The sequence below is a fragment of the Corvus cornix genome, chromosome 21 (assembly GCF_000738735.6).
Source record: "Corvus cornix cornix isolate S_Up_H32 chromosome 21, ASM73873v5, whole genome shotgun sequence".
Taxonomy (NCBI): domain Eukaryota; kingdom Metazoa; phylum Chordata; class Aves; order Passeriformes; family Corvidae; genus Corvus; species Corvus cornix.
This window is the reverse complement of record NC_046350.1, coordinates 2973446-2989714: the sequence shown is the minus strand read 5'-3', so window position 1 is coordinate 2989714 and position 16269 is coordinate 2973446. Positions and strand designations below refer to the sequence as shown.

The 16269-nt window shown below is 68.3% G+C and overlaps 2 protein-coding genes across 2 annotated transcripts; one reads left to right on the top strand and one right to left on the bottom strand.

Annotated features, from left to right (window-relative positions):
- The first annotated feature begins 209 nt into the window (after window positions 1-209).
- On the top strand, window positions 210-11954 carry ESPN (espin). The gene is given in 19 exon segments (XM_039563926.1): window positions 210-242; window positions 244-504; window positions 1314-1507; window positions 3740-3926; window positions 4015-4197; window positions 4281-4412; window positions 4514-4733; window positions 4806-4939; window positions 4941-5081; window positions 6605-6790; window positions 6873-6943; window positions 6945-7015; window positions 8564-8709; window positions 8798-8956; window positions 8958-8997; window positions 9000-9076; window positions 11113-11192; window positions 11275-11286; window positions 11381-11954. Coding segments are annotated over 19 exon segments (2475 nt in total). The 3' UTR covers window positions 11529-11954.
- Window positions 11955-12192: 238 nt separating this feature from the next.
- On the bottom strand, window positions 12193-16248 carry TNFRSF25 (TNF receptor superfamily member 25). Its single transcript, XM_039563911.1, has 7 exons — window positions 15790-16248; window positions 14016-14211; window positions 13782-13913; window positions 13554-13706; window positions 13379-13463; window positions 13223-13284; window positions 12193-13138 (listed from the first exon to the last, which is right to left on the bottom strand). Exons 1-7 carry the CDS (start codon window positions 15817-15819, stop codon window positions 12528-12530), a joined length of 1269 nt encoding a protein of 422 aa, XP_039419845.1. The 5' UTR covers window positions 15820-16248; the 3' UTR covers window positions 12193-12527.
- Between the last annotated feature and the right edge of the window lie 21 nt (window positions 16249-16269).

The following is a 16269-nucleotide window of genomic DNA, read 5'->3' as shown; positions in this document are numbered from 1 at the left end:
GCAGCGGGCAATCGCCGCGCCGCGCCGTCGGGCGGGGCGGGCAGAGGGGCGGCCCCGGGGGCGGGAGAGGAGGAGCCGGCGGGGCCGGGGGGCGGCGGGGCGGGTGCGCCGTGCAGTGCCAAGCGGCGGCCGGGGCCGCCGGGGCCGGGGCCGCCGCCGGGGCCGCTGGGGCCGCCGCCGGGGCCGCTGGGGCCGGGGCCGCCGCCGGGATGGCGCTGGAGCGTGTGCTGCTGGCGGCGCGGACAGGGCGACGTGGAGGCGCTGCGGGGGCTGCGGGCGGCCGGGCTACTCCGGCCGGGGCTGCGGGACGCCCTGGGTGCGTCCCCCGCGCACCACGCCGCCCGCGCCGGCCGCCTCGCCTGCCTCCGGTACCTGGCGGCCGAGGCCGCGCTCCGTGGGGACGCGCGGGCGCGAAACGGGGCCACGCCGGCCCACGACGCCGCCGCCACCGGCAACCTCGCCTGTCTCCAGTGGCTGCTCACGCAGGGGGGCTGCGGCGTGCAGGTGCGAGCGGGGTCGCGGGGGGCGGCGGAGGGGCTCTCGGTGGCGCGGGAGGCCGGGGACACGTTCCGCGGTCCCGTGTGGGTGGCTGTGGCCGTGGGAGACGGTCACGCGTGGTGCTCCCAACTCTGCCGACGGCGAGCCGGGGTCCGTCTCAGCCGGCACGGGCAGGGCTCCACTGTGCCTACCGGGCGGCATCCGACGGACCCGGAGAGTCCCCGGCATCCCGGAGGGGTTCAGCCGCGAGGGCAGCACATATTCCCCGGGGCTGCCGCCCCCTCCCGGGGTTACACAACGGCGGGACGGAGGCGGTAAACGGCTTGCCCCGGGGCCGGCCGAGGGTTAAAGACATGTGACGGCCGAAGGAAGAGGAGGCGGCGGCGGGGCTGGAAGCGGGGATTAATCGGGAAGTAAGGGGTCAACACATCGGCGACCTCCTGGCCAGGGGCCAGCCCTACCCGCGCCCCACCGAGCGTCAAGGGCGGACGGGCCGGCGGCACAGCGGGGCTCGGCGGCGAGTCCCTGCGGTTAGCGGCTCCGCGGCCGGTAGAACAAGGAGGGCATTGTGCTGCACTCACTGTGCGGACGCAGGCCCTGACGGAGGGCAGACACGCTGGTCCCATGGTCCCTCCAATGCCCTGTGCTCCTGCTCCAGCCCCGCTCGGTACGGACAGGAACTTCATCCTGGCCATCCCATCCGCCCGGAAGCAGGTCCGGGCTGGGGGATGCCCCATGGCTGCCTGCGGTCCCCAGCCCCCTTGTCGGAAGGGCTTGGTCCCTCGTACTGACAGCCGTCCCACTTCCTCCTGCAGGATACAGACAACTCTGGTGCCACCATCCTGCACCTGGCAGCCCGCTTTGGTCACCATGAGGTGATCGACTGGCTCCTCCGCTTTGGAGGCAGCGACCCCACGGCGGCCACCAACACGGGAGCACTGCCCGTCCACTACGCTGCGGTCAAAGGGGATTTCCCTTCCCTGCGACTCCTCTTGGGACACTGCCCCAGGTAACGGCCCCCACTGCTGGCAGCGAGACAGGGTCTGCCGGAAACTTGGCATCCACCAGCAGGAGAGGGGCTAGTGGGAGGACAGGGTGCCTGCTGTGGCCCTAACCCTCCCTCCAGCCACTGGCAAGGTGCCAGCACTGGGGACGAATGCTGCAGCCACCCTGATCCCCCAGCTCCAAGGGCAACGCGGCCACGTTATCAGGCTGGGCAGCCAGCTGCACCTTCTTTATGGCCCAGAAAGAAAGGGCGAGGAAGAGAGGGGCGAGCGCTGGCAGAAATATTGTCACTGGCCGCTGAGTCGGCTCCTGGCGCGGGGCGATAACACAGCCGCCTTTGTCCGCCCGCTGTTATGTAAATGGATTAGGCTGACCGCCGAGGAGAGGCTGCTCCCCGCGCCGGAGACGACCTTTCCGTTTGCCCAGGTCCGTGGGCATTGCTGGACATGGCAGCCTCTCTCAGACGGCTCGGTCGCGGCAGCATCCTCGCTTTGCCTCCTGAGCGGTACCTGGGCCGGGCTGGTCCCCGGGTTACATGACATAGCAGCCCACAGGGCCCGCGATGCCGGACCTCGCCACGAGGCTGCAGCAGGCGATTAGGTGGCCCTTAATCCGATTTCCCGTGGTGGGCAGAGGCCACTAGAAATAACCCACAGACCCGGCCAAAGAGAAGCCGGGGGGATGCGCTATTGCTCCACATTGTCCCTGGAAGGCTCCAGGGCTGTAGATGAGAGGGGTTGCACAGCTCTCCCACATCCAGGGAGTCCTGAGGCAACGGGATGTGAACCGGGGCTCGGCACCCCTCTGTCTCTGGGTGCCACAACCCCAGACCCCTGCATCCTTTCCCCCAGGCAGGGCCACAGAGCTCATTGCAGGACCCCTGCATCCCATGGCACTCACTGGCCACAGCTGTCCCAGCCCCAGTTCTTTATCTCCTTGCCCCAGGTGGGGCTCATTTTAGCCCTGAGCACCTCTGGGATTAACCCCTGCAGCCCGAGCCCAGCCCCAAATCAGTCACTGCTCCTGCTCGATGCCCACTGTGTCGGCCCAGGTGTGGCACGGCGCTCGCATTGCCTTTCACGCTGCTTGCCGGGGCTGCTCCGCTGCTGTCACCGCCTTCCCCCTGAATTATTTAGGGCTGGCCCTGTTCCCAGCCCCGCGCCTGCCCGGAGGCTCTGTTACAGCTGCGAAATCCAATCCCTGGTGCCGCTGCGGGATGCTGGCGCTCCCAGCCCACCTTCGCACAGGCCCGCGGGGCCCCCGGCAGCCGGTGGCCCAGCATGGGGTCCCAGCCATCTGGCAAAGCAGTTTACTGGTGCTGCCCAAGTGGCTTAACCCCTTCCCAGTTACTGGGAAATGGGAATCAGGGGCTGACCCTGTGCCTGTGCTCCCGCTGTCCCCCATGCCCCAAGCCCCATCCCCAGCCCCTGCTCAGGGAGCACCCAGCGCTGTGCCAGCCTGGCACTGCTGGACCGCGGGGCAGGCACTCTGTGGCACGGCACACCCGGCACAGCGGGAAGGGAGCTCTGGCCACAACCTGTCTCACAGTTACAGGGATCAATTATTAAGGGCCTGCGATCATTGCGATAACAGAGCAGAGTATTTATTGCTCTTCCTTTTTTAAATATTCAACAGGTTTTTTTATGGAGCACTTAATAAAACAGCTTCCTGTGGGGTGGGGAGGCAGGATGCAGGATGTGGGATGCGGAATAAGGGTCTGTGGGGGATGTGGGGTAAAAGATATGGGATTCAGGATTTGGGTTGCACAATTTGGGATACACAGTTCAGGACGAGAGACACAAGGATGCCAAGGCCTTTTGGGGCAGTGAGGGGACTCTGATACCCGGCAGCTGGGCTGGGCAGTGCCATGGTGAAGGTTGGCCTTTCCCCACCGGCTCCACGTCTGGTGCTGTGTAAGCAGCTTACTTTAAAATACGACTAAATTGCAGTGTCCAAAAACAGCCGGAGGAAGGAGCTTAGCCTAAGCAGGCTGATTAACTTAGTGACCTCCCGCTGCAGCTGCAGCCACCGCCACCGTATGGGGACCTATGGGAAGCCATGGGGTGGACAGCTCCCAGCCCTGGTACTGCCCTGCCTGCCCGCAGCTGTGTCCCTTGCACCTCCCCATGTTCCTTGTGTCCCTCAAATCCTCATGTCCCTATATCCTGCCTGCCCCCTGTCCCAGCACTGGCAGTAGCAGTGGCCACAGGTGACAGGTGCTGTGCCCCACTTGCAGTACCCTGAGTGCCCAGACCAAGACGGGGGCCACCCCGCTGTACCTCGCCTGCCAGGAGGGCCACCTGGAGATCATCCAGTACCTGGTTCAGGACTGTGGGGCTGACCCCCACGCGCGCGCTTATGACGGCATGACCCCACTGCACGCCGCCGCCCAGATGGGCCACAACACTGTCATCGTATGGCTGGTAAGCGCTGTGCAGGCACAGCATGGCACGGCGTGGTGGCACAGCACGGGGCGCACAGCCTCAGTGCTCAGCCCACCTGCCCACACAGATGAGCTTCACGACGGTGAGCCTGTCGGAGCGGGACGCCGAGGGGGCCACAGCCATGCACTTCGCTGCCAGCCGCGGCCATGCCAAGGTGCTGAGCTGGCTGCTGCTGCACGGCGGGGAGATCACTGCTGACAGCTGGGGCGGCACACCGCTGCATGATGCCGCCGAGAATGGCGAGCTGGAGGTGGGTGCTGGTAGCCAACAGGGTGTCAGGGCGAGGGGGGGGGGCTTTCCTCCAGCCCTGCCATGCACCCCCACTCTCCCCAGTGCTGCCAGATCCTGGTGGTGAACGGTGCCGACCTCAGCATCTGTGACCAGGATGGCTACACAGCAGCCGACCTCGCTGACTACAATGGCCACAGCCACTGCGCGCAGTACCTGCGCACCGTGGAGAACATGGTACGGCAGTGCCCGGGGACGAGCGCATGGGGAGCACACCGGGAGCACGCAGGGCCTCGCCACCCCTGCCCTGCTGCCTGACCCCATGGCTGTGCCAGCAGAGCGTGGAGCACCGCGTGCTGTCACGAGACCCCTCGGTGGATGGGGAATGCCGACAGCCCGACTCGGGCATGTCATCGCCCAACACCACGGCGTCGGTGCCCCAGGCGCGCTTCGAGGTGGGCTCCCCTGCCAGCACCCTCTCCAACTACGACTCCTGCCACTCCAGCCAGTGCAGCACCGGGGAGAAGAGGGGCGGCCCCCCAGGGGCCCCCGCCGCCCGTGAGTGCGGGGCCAGGGGGCGCGGGGCGGGGGGTGCGGGTCCAGCCCCCCCTGACCCCCTGCCCTGCGCAGGGGTGCCTGAGCCGGCGCTGGCGGACATGCAGGCGTACATGGACATGCTGGACCCCGAGATGCAGCCACGGGGCCGGGGCCCAGCAGGCGAGGGCCCTCCACCGCCACCACCCCCTGCCTTCCCCCCACCACCACCCCACCCCCGCCACCCGGCCACCCCCGCCACCCCCCGGCTACCCTGCACCTGCGCCCCCCAGTGCCCCCCACACCGCTGACATCTACGTGCGGGCCAAGAACAACCTGCGGCATGTGGAGAGCCAAGCACTGCGCCGAGAGGTACGGCCCCATGCACCACGTCCCCTGCACCAATCCCCATGCACAGCTCAAGGGACATACCACCCGGGAGGGACATGCCACGGGGCACCCATTCCCTTTTGAGGAGTTTTTGCCTGCACTGGGAGGGGACAGTCCCAGCTGGAGGCCACATGCCTTGCCTGCAACGCTGGCTGGGGGGGGGGCTGGGGCTCAACCTGCAACGAGAATGCAGCAAGCTGGGGCCAGTGATGCTCTGGTGGCTCCATGGCACTGGGTGGGCCCACTGCACCGGCTGGGGCACCCGGCAGCACCATGCCATGGCAGCCGCGCCCATGTGGCCCCGGCGATGCCACCGGCACCATGCCGAGCTGGGCGTGGGCAGCTGCGCAGGCGGTAACCCGAGCGGCCGGCTCCGGTGTCGCCCGCACCACAGGTGTCGGGTGGCACAGCCAGCACTGCCAGGAGCTGAGAGGGCTCAGCCAGGCGTGCACAGGTAAGAGGGGTGCAGCCCCCCATGGCGGGCTGGGGGAGCATAAGGATGCAGTAGGTTTGGGGTCGCCCTGACCCCCTACCATGGCTCTCGCCACCCCACCGGGGACAGGATTCTGGCCACGGTCAGGGCACTGGCAGAGCCCAGCACTCTGGGGGATGGGGCACATGGGGTGGGGGTCTCGGTAGAACAGTGTGTGCCAGGCACGTGGCGGGCTCGGGACCCCACAGCGCTCGATGCACAGGGCCTTGGCTCTTTAGTGCTTACCGCAGTAACGGGCTGTCCTGGGGAGATGTGGGCATGTGGCAGAGCGGTGCCACAGTGGTGTGGGTACCGCATGAAATGGGGCTCAGCGGCACGGACCCTAGCGCCAGACCGGGGCTTGGACTGCCGGAGCTGGAGCCAGGCTTGGCACAACTCCCATGGCAGCTGGAGCAGGAAGCACCGAGCTGACGTTTGTTGACTTAGCTGGGGCTGGCGGCGGCGGCGAGCACCCGGGCTCACTGTGAAAATGCCATGGGTGGAGGTGGCATACGGAGAAATACAAATAGCGGGGCCCCCAGCAAGGGGAGCAGGGCTGTGCCGCGGTGACACCCCAAACCCGGGGAGCAGGCACAGCCCCCTGCAGCGCGGCTCTCGGCAGCACAACTCGCAAAGCCGCTGTGGAATGCGCCGGGGTGAGCTGAGGCTGCGCTGCCTGAGAGCCCTGTTCAGAGGGAGGTTTGGAACCGGGCCCCAGCCCCGCGCGGGATAAGCTTCCGGTAATCTGCGGGGCTGGGGCTCGGCGCTCCTGTTCCCAGGGGGTTATCCCGGGGGAGGCTTGGCCAGGATCCTGGGCACAGGCTATGGGGTCACAGTGCCAGGCACTGATGCCGCACGCTGCCACCGTGGCACGCAGCCCCGTTTGCCGAACAGACCCCAGGGCACGCACCTGTTGTCCCTCCTGGCTCTGCATCTGGCCCAAGGCAAACCGCTGGCACGGTCCTACTCGACCACGGCCCTGCGCCACGGTCATAGCCAGGCACGGCGGTGCTGAGGTGGACTCCCCTTGCAGCTGGCATCGCGTGACAGCAGTCCCGAGGGCCTGCGCCGGGCCGACTCCAGCAGGCGGTCAAGGAATTTCGGCAAGCAGCCGAGCACCGGTGACTACTACAAGCACCTGGGGCACGTTGTGGCCGAGCAGCCAGGCCCCCAGCGAATGGCGCACACCGAGGAGGTGAGACCCGTGCCGCGAGCCTGTGCACAGCTCAGTGGCACCGGCACCGAGCAACGCCTGCCCATGCTCTCTTCCAGGCATCACCCATCTCGGCGGACACCATGAGCAATGGGAGAGCAAGCCTGGTGCCGAGCTGCCGCCCCCACCCCCGCCCCCCCACTGCCCGACACCTCCTGCCCGACGCCCCCACCGCCGCCCCGCTCGCCGAGACTCCCGCCGGGCCCCGCCGCTCCTCCTCTTCTACGGGAAGTAAGTGGCAGGGTGCCGGGTGGGCACGGGGGGTGATCCTGGGCACTGTCCCATTGGCTGCACTGTGGCATTGACCGCCTTGGCTCGTCTCCTCCCGCGGCACTTCGGCCGCGCGGCTCCTGACAGCCTTTCTGTCCTTCTCTCCTCCGGTGTCGGCGCGGGGGCCCCCACGCCCGCTCGCCCCTGCCTGCTCTCACTGCTGGCCGCTTCTCTTCTCTCTTGTCTCGCGGTGGCCAAATCCTTCCTCTGCCGCGCGCCCTGCGCCGCCTCTCTGCTTCTCTCCCTAGGAGGAAAGGCGCTCAGGCAGATGAAGAGTAAGTACCGCGGTCCCACGCTCCTCCCTGCTCAGGGGGTGCCCTGGCGCGGGGCACAGCCGGAGGGGCCCGTCCCGGCGCCGTCCTGTGCTGCAGCCACGGGCCACCGATGGCTGCTGGGGCTGCCACCTGCCCGCGGCGCTCCCGCGGCCGAGCCCTCGCTGCGCGTCGCCGGCCGGCGGTGCCACGCGGGAGGCCAAGCGCTGGTGCGGGGCTACCGAAGCCGCCAGGCAGGGCTGGGCAGGCAGGCGGGCCCCACGGCCCCGCGGCCCCGCGGCCCCGCACACAGAGAGCCTTTGTTCGCGCTCAGCCGGCCGGCGTGACCCCGCCACGTGAGCGCACCGGCCGCTCCCCGCCGCTGACTGCAGCCGGGCTTGGCCGCTGCTCGGCGCCCGCTTTATTAGCGCCGGTCCCGGGACGGGGGGTCTCAGCCGGCGCTGGATGGCAGCGCGCGCGTCCCGCTGGGCCCTCAGCACCCGCAGCCCTCTGGCTCCGGCGTGGCGCAGCCGAGCGGAGCGAGCTGCGGGCGCCGGCCGCGGGGAGGGGGCTCTGCCTTGGCACGGTACCATGGGCCATTAGGGACTCACGCATGGCTGGCACGGACGGTGGGTGCTCGCGGGGCGGGTGGCACGAGCAGTGGGCAAAGCAACCCCGGGGTGCCGGTGCCACGCAGCCCTTTGGGCACCGGGCTGGCAGGGGGTCTGGCTCAGGGTATTGGTGCATCGCTGCCGGGAGCTGCCAGGGGAGCGTAGGGGCCGTCCTGCAGTGCCGGCGCTGTCACCGGCCATGGAGCCGTCCCTCCAGAGACACGCTTCTGTTGCAGCATAGTGCCTCGGGGGCATGGGGTGACATTCGGGGCTGGGGCCAGCCTGGGACCCTTGCAGCTTAGTGTTGGGGTGCTGCTCCGGCAGGGTGCCATGGACCCTGTAAACTGCTGTTGGAGTGCTGGTCTTACGGATCTGCGGAGCTGGGGTGCCAGGTTGTTGAGTGCTGGGGGGTTGCTCCACTGGGGTCTGATGGACCCAGGAGTTGGGTGATGTGCTGTTCCTGTGGACCGGTGAGCTGGGTGTCAGGACGCTGCTTCAGGGGCATTCCAGGGGCTCCTGGATGGCGGGGAGGGGGGCAGTCAGCCAGCCACCCCTCCACCCCACTACCCTGCAAGCTGATGGAGGATTCACAGAGGCAGGGAGATGGTGCTGGCGGGGTGCTTACTGCCCCTCCTGCCTCCCTCCAGGCACCAAGTCCTTCAACATGATGTCCCCCACCGGCGACAACTCGGAGCTGCTGGCCGAGATCAAAGCTGGGAAGAGCCTCAAGCCGACGCCACAGAGCAAAGGCTTCACCACCGTCTTCTCCGGCAGCGGCCAGGCAGGGGCCAACGTAGGTGGTGATGGGGGCCAGGGGAGCCGGTGGCGCGGCGCAGCACAACACGGCAAGTGCCCACCGCCCTCCCTCCCTCCTTCCACAGGCAGAGTCGCCAGTGTCGTCCCCGTCACCCACCAGGACGCCCACCCCGCCGGCCACCCCCGAGGCTGCTGGCCACCACGCTGCTGGCAGGGGGCTCACCAGAGCCAGTGCTGAACGGAAGCTCACCGGTGCCAGCAGTAGGCGCTGGGGCAGCGGTGGAGGTGGAGGCGCTGGTGCCGAGCCAGGACGAGCAGGGCCGACCCATCCCGAGTGGAAGCGGCAGGTGATGGTGCGCAAGCTGCAGCTCCGCATGCAGGAGGAAGAGGAGCAGCGGCGCAAGGTAGGGGGGTCCCACGTGCTGCGGCGGCGAGCGCGGCGCGGGCATGGCCCAAGCAGCTCAGGACCTGGCGAGATGGCGTGCGCGGCATTGCCTCCGGCTCCCAGTTGGGCTGGGGGACCACCCTACCTGCATGCAGGGGCGTCACACCCCGGGGATGCCACACACGGCGGCAGTGGCACGAGGTGCGTGCGGCACGGCCTCAAGAGCCCCTTTGCCCTCTTTCCCGCCGCAGCCTGGGAGCCGCTCGCCGCCCCTGTGCCGGCGCGGGCCACCTGCCCGCGGGGGCATGCCGGGACCCGCCGGGCAGCCGATGCGGGAGGAGGACATGCAGCACCTGGAGAGGCAGCTGGGGAGCCTGCGGGTGATGCACGAGGCGCAGCCGGGGCAGCCGCTTCCAGGGGCGCCGGAGGAGGAGCTGCCACCACTCGTGCCGCTCTCCGCGCCCCCGGCACCCCGGCGCTTCGCCCTCGCCCAGGAGGACGTGCCTGCCCGCGGCAGCCAGTCCCCCACACTGCCGAGGAGCCCGGCCACACCACCAGCCACGCTGAGGGACCGGGAGGGCCCTGGGGCGGGGGGAGCGGTGGGCAGCCCCGGTGCCCAGCACGACGCCCGGCGCGAGATCCTGGGTTGCGGTGTCTCCGTCCGCAGCCTCAAGGCCAACTACGAGGGGCCAGGGGGGCCCCCTGCACCTCCCCCCAGGGTCACCAAGCGCAAGCGGGTGCAACCCCCTGGTAGCACCCGCCGACCCATCCTGGAGGAGGAATACGGGGATGGGGCACTGCGGCGGAGCAGGCCAGCGCTGCCAGAGCCAAGCAGCCCACATGAACGCACCAAGGGGTGCAAGGAGCGCGCCGTTTTCCTCTTCCTGGAGCACTGGAAGAAGCGAGCACTCGCGGCGGTGCCTGGGGAGGAGCGGCCGCGGCGGCCGGGGAGGCGGCGGCCGGCAGCGGGGCGCCTGCTGGCCCGCTGGAGGAGTGTTGCCCGCCGGGTCCCAGGGCGTCAGATCCGGCGGCTGAGCCGCACCACAGTGCTGTACTGGCCCCAACACTTCCTGCCCCACGTCGGCGGCTCGCCCATGCCCCACGACAGCCTCCCGCTCGACCTCTTCATGCTGGGGCTACTTCCAGCTGCTGGAGATGCCCCTCAGCCCCGAGGAGCGGCGCTTCCGCCACCTCCTCTGCTACGAGATGTTTGACCGCCTGGGCAGCCACAGCTGGCACCGCGTCCGCTGTTTCCACCGCACCGTGCTGGAGCAGGTCGAGGCTGGCCCCCGCCACTGGCTTGACGGCTTTGAGGACCTCGTGCAGGAGTTTTTTGGGGATGACCCTGTGGCAGTGGCAGAGAGCCTACCAGAGCCCCCCACCATGGCCCCGGAAGGGCAGGGGGCAGCAGTGCCAGTGCCGGAGCTGGGGGAGTTCAGCGAGGAGGACGTCTGCCGCTTCATTGACCGCAGCTTCTCCTTCTGGAAGGAGAAGGAGGCAGAGATGTTCGACACCTGATCCCGGCGGGATGCTGCAGGCTGTGCCAGTGGTGTGGCGTGGGGCGGTAGCAAGCTCAGGGGACAGCTATGGCCTGGTGCCCGGCTGCGCTCGCCTGCCTCTGTGGCTCGTGGTGCAGCTCAGCTTGGCAGAGGGCTGGGTGTTGTTCTGCGCGGCCCCCGGCCGAGGTTGCAGTGTGTGCCGCTTGCCGTGGCTGTGTGTTGTGTGGGAGGTGCAGCGGCGGGCTGCGCTCTCCTCTGGTGTGGCGTTTGCGGTGCCGGGGCAGCGTGGGCCCCCGCGTGTCATGCAATAAAGCTGTGGTGTGCTTGCAAGGGCTGGCCACGCCACGCGCTCCTTCCTCCTCCCGGCGCCGGCGGAAGGCGGGCAGTGAGGGGCGCGTCGGCGAGCCATGTGCTGGTGAACCCCACCAGTACCGTGCCAAGGAGGGCGGCTGCCAGAAGGATGTGATGCCACGCACCAGGACGATGCTGCGGCCCCATGGTGCCGGCAGTGAGGGCGGGCTCCCGGCAGTGCCGGTAACACGGCTGTCTGTTGCAGGAGAAAGAAGAGGAGGCGCGCCTGGCCAGCATGCCAGCCTGGAGGAGGGACATCCTGCGCAAGAAGCTGGAGGAAGAGAGGTGAGCCAGGGTCGGGGGGATGCCGCACCAGCCGGTCACTCCCGAGGCTCTGCTAACCCCACTCTCCCCTTTGCCTTCGCAGGGAGCAGAAACGGTGAGTGCCGCAAGCCCCTTCCTTGGGTGGGCGGGCACGGCGGCTCCCGCGGCTCTGGTGACCGCGGCGCCCTGTGCCCTCTGCTGCTGAGCAGGAAAGAGCAGGAGAAGCTGAAGCGGGAGGAGGAGGAGAAGGAGAAGGAGCAGTCGGAAAAGCTAAGGACTCTCGGGTACGATGAGACAAAGCTGGCGCCCTGGCAGCGACAGATCATCCTTAAGAAGGGGGACATAGCCAAGCACTAGCCACGCCACACCGCATCCTGGCTCTTCGCAGCAGGAGGAGGCTGGCAGGTCCTCCCATGGACCGCGACATGCCTCGGCACCCTCCTCCTGCCGTGGATGGCCACATAGCCCAACCCAGAGAAGCCCCCACCACCGCCCCAGGCACCCGTAGCCCTCCCCACGCCCCCATCCCGCTGCCGCCAGCCCACCGCCACTTTGTGCTGCCCGTTGCAAAGCGAGCTGCCGCGGCGTGGGACATGCGGCTCCGTGCGCACTGCCCGGCTCGGCCGCTGCGGCTGGGCTCGCCGCACGCCCCGCTGGCACCACTCGCCGATGCAGCGCGCTCGCCCTCACTCCTGCCCCTCCAGAGCCGCTCACGGCCAGCTTCCGGCTCACCTGCGCCCAGACCGCCTGCCTTTCCAGAGATTAAAACGATAAACCCCGCCAGCAGTGCCCCGCGCCTTCCTGGGGCTGCTCACACCTTCCCCCACCCACACCATGCTCGCCGACAGCGGTGCCCCCCTCACCCACATCACCACAATCACCCCCATCACCCACACCGCCTGCATCTCTGCCAGCACCCACGTTGCCTGTCACCTGTGGTGGCCACATCACCAGTGGTGGCCCTGAGGCCAGCAGTGCCCTGGTGCCCGGCCGACGCAGCCTTGTGAAGAAGGGCCAGGGCTGGCGGATGGAGAGCACACCACTTTATTGGGGCGGGGGAAGGAGCGCCCGGCAGTGGGCAGCCTTGAGAACTATCCCGTGGGTTCGCGGTGGGCTCGGTGCCCGCTCGTCCCGCGAGTGGCTGGGCAGCCGACGTGCTGGGGCATGGGATCCTCCCCGGCCCTGGGAGCAGGGGGACATAAATAGAGGGGACAGGCAGGTGGGAAGGGGACATAAAACTGACATAAAATGTCTACACGGCATAAGTAACAATACTTAGGGTATGGCTGGGATGAGGTGCCCAGTGAGATGTGGAGGTGTCGGGACCTCCCTGTGCCAGGGTGCTGATGCTGGGGATCAGGGTCCCGCAGACAGGCTCTGGCGCAGTGCCTCGGCGCAGCCGGCCAGCTCCATGCGCTCCAGGGCGGCAAAGACGTGGTCCAGTGTGGCACTGGTCTGCTGGCACCAGCGCTTCAGCATCTCGTACTGCTGGTCACGGATGTGGGCCACCTCCAGCTCCACCAGCTCAATCTCTGCCTCCCGCAGCTCCAGCATCCGCATGAACTCCTTCCAACGCCGTACTGGCACCACGTCGATGACGGCATAAAGCTGGCTGCCCTGCAGCAGGGCACTGCGGGGCTCCGGGGGTGCAGAGGGCTCCCCTTCGTCACTGGGGGGCTCACACGGCAGAGCCTGGTGTTTGAGGCTCTGCCTTGCTGTGCCAGTGGCACGCTCTGTCGCCTGTGGGGAGCACGGCTGGATCCAGCACAGGTTGTCCCACCTCCGGGCATTGAACTGGCACCATGGTGTGGCTGCAGCCCCAGCCATGGAGGTGGTGGCCTGTGCCGTGGGGAGGGGACCACCTGCCAGGGCATCATGCCAGAGCCTCTTCCTCTTGTGGTAAATGGCAAGGGCACCCAGGAAGAGGGGCCCGGTGAGTCCCAGCAGGATGTACTCCAGACCTGAGCCTGCAAGGAGAAGTAGGAGCATTCCCAGCAGCTGGCCGGCAGGGTGACTGCACACCACCGCCCCTGGCCCCCTTGTCCCCATACCTTGGTCGTTGTTGCTGCCGCACACCTGCTGGCACTCTTTCCCACACGTGTCCAGGGTACTCCTGCAAGGAGGTAAGACCCGTGGGTGCCATGCTGTGCCATGCCATGAGCCCCACATGTGTTCCTGGCTGGGACACAGGGAGGGTCAATGCTTACGTGTGGCATGGCCGGCACTCGTCACCCTCTCTGTAGAAGTCGGGCTTGCAGCTGCTGTCGCAAAGTGTGTCCTGCACGTCCGAGCCTGGGAAGAGGGTGGGCATGAGGCAGGGTGGCACAGCCAGAGGTGGCACAGCTTGGCAGGTTGAGCCGTGGGGTAGCTGGCAGCACTCACAGGGTCGCTGGATAAGGCGTCCAGTGCAGGGCTGGCATTTCCGGCAAGAGAACTCGCTGCAGGGCTCGTCAAGGCAGACACGGAAGTGGCCGGGCTCACAGCCACAGGCGACGTTGCTGGTGGCCGAGCAGTTGCTCAGCACACTCTGGAAAGCTGCAGAAAGCAGGCGGTGAGCAGCATGGCACCACGCTGCATGGCACAGCACAGCGTGGTGTGGTGCCAGCTCACCTTGTCGGTCACACTCGTAGCAAGCCTGGCACTCGCTGAGGGTGTTGGGCTGGGTGCGGAAGGTGCCGGCGGGACAGGCGAGGCACACGCTGCCATTCTCAGGGCTTGTGCAGGGCTTGGACAGGAATGTCCCTGCAGGGACAGTGGGGTGACAGGGAGCACGGCCACCTGGAGCAATGCACCTGCTGTGCCATGGTGTGCTGTGCCCTGCCGCACGGACCGGGCAGCGCTCACCTGCGGGACACTGGGGGCAGCACTGGTGAGCAGTCTCTATCCAGTTCATGCCGGCGGGGCAGGGGGACCTGGTGGCACGTCTCCGCAGGCGAAGGAGTGGCTGCACCAGGACCCGCTGCCTTCGCGGCACGGCGTGGTCCCGCCACCCTGGGGGCTGCGATTCGCTGGCCACCAGCCACAGCGCTGCCAAGATCACCTGGAAGCAGGGAGAGAGCAGGGCTGCAGGCAGCCGAGGTGCTCCAGGAGCCGTGCACCCGTGGGGACGGCCCTCACACCAGCTCCTGCTGGGCTACCGGAGACAGAGTCGTACCTGGAACTGTGTGGACACCGGTGCCTGCACGGGGCAGAACGGCTGAAGCCGTGTCCCTCTGCCCCACAGCTGCGTGGGTGTGCTGCCCCAGGCCCGGGAATGCCCCGCGGCAGTCCCTGTGCTCTGCTTTCCCCGCAGTACACGGGCAAGCAACTTCCTCCTGGCACTGCGGGGGCCACTGTGCCACAGCCTGTGCCCAGGGGGCTGTCAGGTGCCCCCGTGTGCTCTGCAAATTGTGCTTCCAGGCTGGCTGGGGAGCGGCCCTGGGATGCTCGATCGCCTGTGCCAACAGGACCCCTGCCATATCCCCAGGGACGGCGCCGAGTGAGTCAGGCACACGGACTGCTGGTGGTGCCAGAGATCGCCAGCACAGGGAGGTGTCGGCAGGCGGGCGCGTAGGGGTTAAGGCTGTCAGCTTTGACTTTCCTGGGGTTTATCTCCCTCAGAGAGGAGGTGGTTTCCTCCCCGAAAGGAAGCCGTGCCTGGCTCACGCTCTCCCCGATGCTATCGCGCCTCGTTACGCGCGTCCCAAAGTAGGTCACTGCTCCCCCGCAGGGTGCCAGGTGCTGTCCGCAGGGCAGCCCCGCTCCCCTGGAAGCCCCGGTGGGTGCAGCGAGCAGTGCCCACGCCGACACCCCTTCTACAGGCCGGGCCGGGGGCTGAGAGGACCGTGGCGCTGACAGCGTGGGCAGGGAGCCAGGGGATTCCTCGCTGGGGGCTGGATTTCCCAGCCGTGATGGCCCCGATTACGGCAGTTGAATCATTTTCTACTAAACCCGCCGCCACCGGCAGACTGGAAACCGCTCTGGGCCGCCCCGCACGCAGAGCGCTGCCGGCAGATCCGGGCGGCTGCCTCAGCCCCGGCTGCCAGCGGCACATCTGAGTCACCGCTGAGGCACGACCGTCCCGCAGCGGGGCCCTGCCCGCGCACCCCGCCTGCAGACGGGCAGCTGCTCCTGCCCAGCGCGGGGAGCAGATGCCCGATGGACAGGGGAGCCGTGGGCACGGGGCAGTCCCAGGGCTGGCTGCGCGGTGAGGACAGCCACCGCCGCTTGTGCCCTGCAAGCGCCTCTCCCGCCCGTAACGCAGCCGCCGCTCCCGGCGCCCGTGCGCCGGGGCCGCCACCCGTGTGCCCAGCCCCGCAGGCCGTCGGCATAGCCAGTCCCCGTGGCTCTGCCCTTCCTGTACCTTCCTGTGACCCCCCACGCTCCCCATGGCCGCATCCTGTCTGCGGCCGAGATTTCACGGCTTGTGGCCCCCGTGGTCAGGCCACACCGTGAGTGTTTTGGTGCAGCAGAGCCCAGCCCCAGCTGTTAGCCAGCGGGGTAAACGGTTTTGGCACGCTTGGCACTGGAGTTAATCCAACTTCCTCCCTCCCTCCTCCAGACCCGCTACGGCCACAGCCGTGGGACACCCCACAATTGGTGCCAGGGCTCCATGGGACCCCCACGCCACCGCACTCACCCAAGCCACCCCAGGGCAGCAACACTTCATCCTTGTGGCCGATGCGGCTGGGTCATGCCGGGGCGGTGAGGGGAGCGGGCAGCAGGTGCAGTGGGGTGTCGGGGCAGCTCAGTGCCCGGGCAGGGTGCCCCGGCACCCCATGGCTGCCGTCAGCAGCACGCGACACGTGGTGAGTGAGCGCCAGCCCTCCCCAGACAGGCTTTTACGCCCAACCGCAGCAGGAGGAAATGCTTTTTTGGATATGAGTCCAGGGGGTAAGAAACCACATGACGGGAGTGCTGGGCGCGGGAGGGACTTGCACTGCCTCGCCGCGGGCCCGGCCACCGCCCTCCCTTGCCCGTTGGCACAGACCCACGGTAGCGGGGGGAGGCAGGGTGTGGGGGGAGCAGTGCTGACCCCCACCCCAGGGATCCATCCCCAGCCCGAGCTCCAGGACGGGAGGCTGGAACTGGCCCCAGCCCCCTCTTTGTCTGTCCCGGT

Coding starts and splice junctions, on each gene's coding strand:
- TNFRSF25 (XM_039563911.1), bottom strand. CDS start 15,819: ATGAAGTGTTGCTGCCCTGGGGTGGCTTGG. Junction 14,212..15,789: donor GCTGCCCTGGGGTGGCTTGG/GTGAGTGCGGTG, acceptor CCCTGCTTCCAG/GTGATCTTGGCAGCGCTGTG. Junction 13,464..13,553: donor ACGCCTTATCCAGCGACCCT/GTGAGTGCTGCC, acceptor CCCTCTTCCCAG/GCTCGGACGTGCAGGACACA.